Source organism: Bison bison, unplaced genomic scaffold, assembly GCF_000754665.1.
Source record: "Bison bison bison isolate TAMUID 2011002044 unplaced genomic scaffold, Bison_UMD1.0 scf7180017853731, whole genome shotgun sequence".
Lineage (NCBI taxonomy): Eukaryota > Metazoa > Chordata > Mammalia > Artiodactyla > Bovidae > Bison > Bison bison.
Window position 1 is genome coordinate 735408 of NW_011484304.1, and position 6000 is coordinate 741407.

Sequence of the window (6000 nt, forward strand, 5' to 3'; positions counted from 1 at the left end):
TCTATATGTGGGAACCACCGGGGAGCTCCTGAAGAAGGCCACTCTCTGCCCCAGGCTAATTAAATGAGTTATCTACATGCAAGGTCTGGAATCAGTAACGTAAAAAAGCTCCCCAGATGATGTGCAGCTTGGGGTGAGAGCCAAGGAAAGAGCAGGAAGTGGGGAAGTTTGGACCCTGGACCTTGGATGGGAGGAGGCTGCACCAGGTCCTACAGAGCCCTGGCTTCCTGTGGGGTCATGCCAGGCAGGGGAGAGGGGTCAGACACAGGAGGGAAGGGCAGTCCGCAGACCTCAGAGCCCCCGAGTGAGGTTTTCTGTTTGCTGGGCAGACAGGGTTGTACCTGTCTAGTCCCCTGGAGGCTCTTTCCTGTCCTGTCTTGCCCTGGTGTAAACCAGGGTCTGTTTGAAAACAAAACAAAACAAGCAAACAAACAAAAAAATGGGGATTTTAGAACCCAAGACTGTAGGAAGAATGACTTTAGGGCCTGGGTGTTCCAACCCATTTTATAGGCAGGCAAGTTGCCCACCGGCTCTGTTTAAGCCCCGAGTGGGACTGTGTTGCTGGAGAGATAAGACCTTGTCCAAAATGTATCAGTAGCATCACAGAGTCTAGGAGAGGGTAGCCTCGGTCCCACTGAGCTCCTTCCTTCTTGAGATCACATCTGGGGTGTTTAGCTTTCAACACCTATTGATGAAGGTACCTGTCTGGGCTTGGTCTTGTGCTAAAACCCCCAAGCACTCTCACGTGATACAAACTATTATGTAACTTGCTTTTTTTTTTTTTCTTAACACTGTATTTTTACACATATTTTGTTCATATCACATGACCTCACTTTTAAAAAGAATAACTGCTTAGTATTCCAGTGGTTTGATGTCGTGAAGTGTTTAGTTGGTTTCATGCACACTTTAGGTTGTGGGCAGGGTTTTTGCTATTACAGTGTCACACCCTGGAGTGCAGAGTGGTGCTGGCATGGGGCCAGAGCTCATTAAGTGTTCACCTTATGAGTGAAAGTGCAGCGAGCATCCCAGCCCTCTCTGCCCATGTGGGCACCTCCGGGTCCTTCGTAACTTCCCACATGGGAAATGGCCAGGTGCCAAAGTATGAGCTGGGCTCCATCTTGGAAGCGGGTATTTCCCTATTAGGGTGGGTCTGAGGGGGAGGAGCCAGAAGGTGAAGGGGGCTGGAGGCTGCGAAGGAATGGGGATGTGACAAAGGAGCAAGAGATGAAGAACCGGTGTGTGGAAGAAGAGTTTGCCTTGTTCTGGGTGGTCCTAGAGGTGGCTAGGGACTCGTGGGTGGCAGTGAGCAGAAGCAGGTCTAACCCAATGCCAGGGAAAACGTCACAACTGTGAATTGGCATTGAGAATGAGTTCCCCGTCCCTGAGACTATGCACTGGGTGGACCTCTTAACTATTTTGAAAGTCTGATTTAAAGAAACTAAAAAGTCTAATTGAAGTTTGGCCATCCCTCCAAAAAGATGGAGGCAGGCTCACTTTGCTGGGACCTGAGTCCCCCTGAGGCCTTTCTGGGACTGGGGAGTCCTGCCCCTCTGCCTGGGGCTGCAGAGAGGAGGGGCATGTATCTCGAACACAAAGCAGGTTCTCACTGACACTGTTTACTCTGTTGAAACTTTCAGGTTCTGGGGCAACCAGGTGGGTGACGAGGGGGCCCAGGCCTTGGCTGCAGCCTTGGGTGATCACCAGAGCTTGAGGTGGCTCAGGTAAGCCTCAGAGTTCGTCCCGCAGTTGGTGGGGGAAGCCAGTGTGAGGAGGGAGGAGCTTGGGCCAGTTATGAAGGTCTGTGAACTTTATTTTCACCCGCTGTGTTAGACAATGGGATGAGAAGGAAAGAGCACTGGAGTTGAAGTCAGGACACCTGAGTCTTTCTGGGTGTCTTTGGATCCCTTTTCCTCTCAGGGGTCTTGTTTCCAGTCTGTACTCAGAAGATCTTGGGCTGGATAGGATAATTTAGTTGCTCAGTTGTCTCCTACTGTTTTTGATCCCGTGGACTGTAGTCCGCCAGGCTCCTCTGACCATGGGATTCTCCAGGCAAGAATACTGGAATGGGTTGCCATTTCCTCCTCCAGGGGATCTTCCCAACCCAGGAATTGAACCTGGGTCTCCCACATTTCCTGTGTCTCCTGCATTGCAGGCGGATTCTTTATCCACAGAGCCATTGGGGAAGCCCTGAATCAGATACACTTTTTAAAGATCATTTTTTAATTTAGACTGTCCTGGATCTTTGTTGCTTTTCTCTAGTGTAAAGAGCGGGTGCTGCTCTCTAGTTGCAGTGCGTGGGTTTCTCGTTGTGGTGGCTTCTCTTGTCGTGGAGCACGGGCTCTAGGGCACATGGGCTTCAGTAGTTGCTGCACGTGGGCTCAGTGGTTGTGGCTCCCGGGCTCTAGAGCGCAACCTCAGTAGCGGCACAAGGGCATATGGGATCTCCCTAGACCAGGCATTGAACCCGTGTCTCCTGCATTGGCAGGCGGATTCTTTACCACTGAGCCACCAGGGAAGCCCTGGGTCAGCTACACTTTATCTCCAGAGTCAATTCCAGTCTGATAGTGGGAGCTGCTTATTCTAAAAAACTGCTTCTGGACTTAATGAAAAAGAGCCCTGTAAATGATTAGTCTGAAATGGAGCAGGCCAGGACTTGTGGCAATGTGTGCCATGCATTTTGCCCTTCTTGAGTTATCTTTGAAGTCCCTCACTGCTCTGACGTATTTTTGTTTTTTGACGACATCCAGCCTGGTGGGGAACAACATTGGCAGCGTGGGTGCTCAAGCCTTAGCATTGATGTTGGAAAAGAATATGGCCCTGGAAGAACTCTGGTGAGTTTAGGGGATTCATCTCTCTAGGGAGGCAGACACTAGCCTTTTTTCATTCTCTGGCCTCATCTGTGGAAGCTGATGTGTGTGTAAGACAAAGATGGATGACTGCGTGATTGGGTGATTGTGTTTGTCTTTGTCCTAAGTGGCATGAAGCTGATAGAGCCTGGCTAATTCTTTTCATTGAATTTTTCAGGCCAATATGATTGGTTTGTTAGTTTGTGTGCTTCCTCCATGGCTTATAATGGTTCAGAGCACAGAGTCTGGAATCCAGCAGGCTGAACTTCAAGTCCTGCTGTGATCTTAAGCAAGTTAAGTAACAGGCTCTGAATCTCAGGTTTCTTACCTGTAAAATGAGAGTATGGATGCTTTCAACTATTAAATACTTCTGTAAGAATTTAATGAGATAACACCTGTAAGTAGCTTCGTACAGTGTCTGGCATATGTGGAAGCGCTCCATAAATGTGAAATTGTAATAGGATAGTGTCTCAACGGACATGAACTTGAGCAAACTCCAGGAGATAGTGAAGGACAGGGAAGCCTGGCATGCTGCAGTCCATGGGGTCGTAGAGAGTCAGACCCGACTTAGCAACTGATCAACAGCAGATATTTCTACTACTCTTGCTGCTACTGCTACAATGATTGCTGCTGCTGCTGCTACTAGTGTTTTGTTGTTTCAATGTGAATGTGAGTGCCTAAGAACGCTGGATATGAGAGTCAGGGTCATGGGCAAGGCGGAGTAGTTTGGGGGAGGTTAAAAGATGAGCCATGAATCATATTTATCCTGATTCCAAGCTTTCCATCCTTTAGATGCCACTAGTCTAGCCTTCTTATGACATATTCTGGGCAGTTCCAAATTGTATCAAGGAGATAAAATGCTGAATGTTTGATTTTTTTTCCAGGAAGCATAAAGGTACTGAAACCTATTGAGCACTGCCACAAAATGGATATTGCTGATGGTCCTTGACTGTCAGTAGGGCTCACTAGCTTGGCCAATGTACCATTGAGTATATCCTGATTAGCTTGGAAATCCTTGTTAGAGAATTGCCTCACTGCGAATGTATTGGTTATGACTACATTAGGTTGTATGAGATGGAAAACCTCCATCTAAAGTGACTTAAATCAGTAAAGAATTGACTTTTTTAAAAAATGTACATGCAGTTTGGACGTAGGCCGCATACGGCTGTTACGGCAGCTACATATGGCCAGCGGGAATCTGGACTCTCTCTCGTTTTGATCTGTTACATCCTCAGCATGTGGCTTTGTTCTCATGGTTGGTTGCCTCGTGGTTACAAGGTGGCTGCTGCAGCACCTGCAGCACTCCTGTATTTCAGTTTCAGCCTCTGTATCTAGGAAGGGCAACAGCCTGGGTCTCTCCACTTTAAAAAGCATTCAGAGTCCCCATCTGTCAACCTGTCCTTATGTGTTGACGGCCATGTGGATGTCCCTTAGCCGACTCTGGCTGTGGTGGAGAGTGGGAAGTGTAGTTCTTTCACCAAGCACATGGCTGCTCCAAATGAAATTAAGCTTCCGTTAAGAAGAAAGAAGCAGAAAATGGATCTTGAGTCACTATGACATAAGGGAACTTCTGTGGAGGAGCCCTGGGGCAAATTCTCTCCCAGAGATGTCCCAGAAATTGAGGACCCTTACACTTTGCTTGACCTGTTTTTACTTTATTGGTTTTCAGATGTTGGATATTCTTAATTGGCAGGGGTGGGGCACATGGGTTCATCTTTATTGGCATCATCTTATATAATAAATGTTGCCAGTCAACTGGGTTTTCTCCTTTATTCTTGCCAGCCTGGAGGAGAACCACGTCCAGGATGAAGGTGTGTGTTTCCTCGCCAAAGGACTTGCAAGAAACTCAAGTCTGAAAGTCCTGAAGTAAGGAATCTGTAAGCAAGAGCTAGACAGTAATGATTGGCCTTGAGAGGGGATGTTTCTGAGTAAGAAATCTGGTTGGTTTCCCAGCCTGGCTAATTCACACAAGGTGGCCCCCTAGAAAACAATCTTTCGGGGTCCTCCCAAATGCAGGCAGGGGGTAGTGAAGTGAAGCTAGGGAGGGAGAGTAACCAGAAAAGTGTGTCATCAAGCTGGTGATCACTGGGGACCACTGGGGTGCAATCCTGTGGGCACGAGGCAACAGGGGTATTTATCTACCAACTGTCTCTCCTTCATGTATTGAGGCATACTTGTGAGGATATTTGTTTTCCGGTGCTTCTGGCTTGCCCTGACCATGGTTAAGCATGCTCCGGGGGTCCACAGAAAGATCTCCTACAGAGGGTGGCAGTCTCCCCAGCAAGCAGCCCTCAGAGTTAGAGGTGAGAGCTGAGGGAATATGGGTGGGCTGCCCACAGCATCTGCTTTGTGGCTTATAGGACATGCCCTTTTGCCTCTCCAGGGGTCTTCCCTTACTCAGACAGGAGATTTCTGATGGTCATCTCCAGTGGTTCCTCTTGGTGTGTGATTAATATATAGACAGGCATTTTTTGCTTTTACTCATATGCGCATGCATCCATTTATATATTGATCCAAGAAATGTTTCTGGAACACCCACTCTGTGCCAAGCTCTGTTTGAGGCGCTGAGGATAGAGGGATAAAAAGGCCCTGCTCACACAGCTCTTAAATTTGAATAGGAGACACAGATAATGAGCAAGTAAACAAATACATTTCTCTTAGTAATATGCTCTCTCAAGAGAATTCAAGAGAGAGATGACAGGAGAGGACAAGGTAGCTGCTGCTGGGCAGGGCCTCTGAGAAGGTGACATAGGACTTGAAACCTGAATAATAAGAAGGGGCCTGCCATGCTGAGATCTTAGGGATATGCATTCTAGGTGGGCAGAACAGCAAGTGCAAAGGCCCTGTGGCAGAAACAGGCTTGGTGGTTTTGAGAACGGAAGGAGGACCTGTGAGGTTGGACTATAGTGGATGGTGGAGTGAGGCAGAGATGGGAGGAGCTGGCCACAGCAGCCTTAGAGCCCTGGGAAAGAGCTCAGAGTTTATTCTGAGGGTGTTGAGGAGCCTTCGGGGGGTTTTAATGAGGGCAGTCATGTAATCTGATTCATATCATCCAAAGATCATGCTTGTTGCTTTGTGCAGAACAGGTGCAGGGAAGGTAAGATGGAAGCAGGGAGATCAGCCCGGAGACCCCTGCAGTCTTCCAGGCCAGAGA

General features: G+C 48.1%; 1 protein-coding gene across 1 annotated transcript in view; it reads left to right on the forward strand.

Moving 5' to 3' along the window:
- The window catches only part of NOD2 (nucleotide-binding oligomerization domain containing 2), a 34335-nt gene that overhangs the window by 22331 nt on the left and 6004 nt on the right, over positions 1-6000 (forward strand). Inside the window, 3 exon segments of the mRNA XM_010855158.1 lie at positions 1638-1721; positions 2748-2831; positions 4629-4712. Of these exon segments, the coding sequence (XP_010853460.1) occupies positions 1638-1721; positions 2748-2831; positions 4629-4712 (252 nt within the window).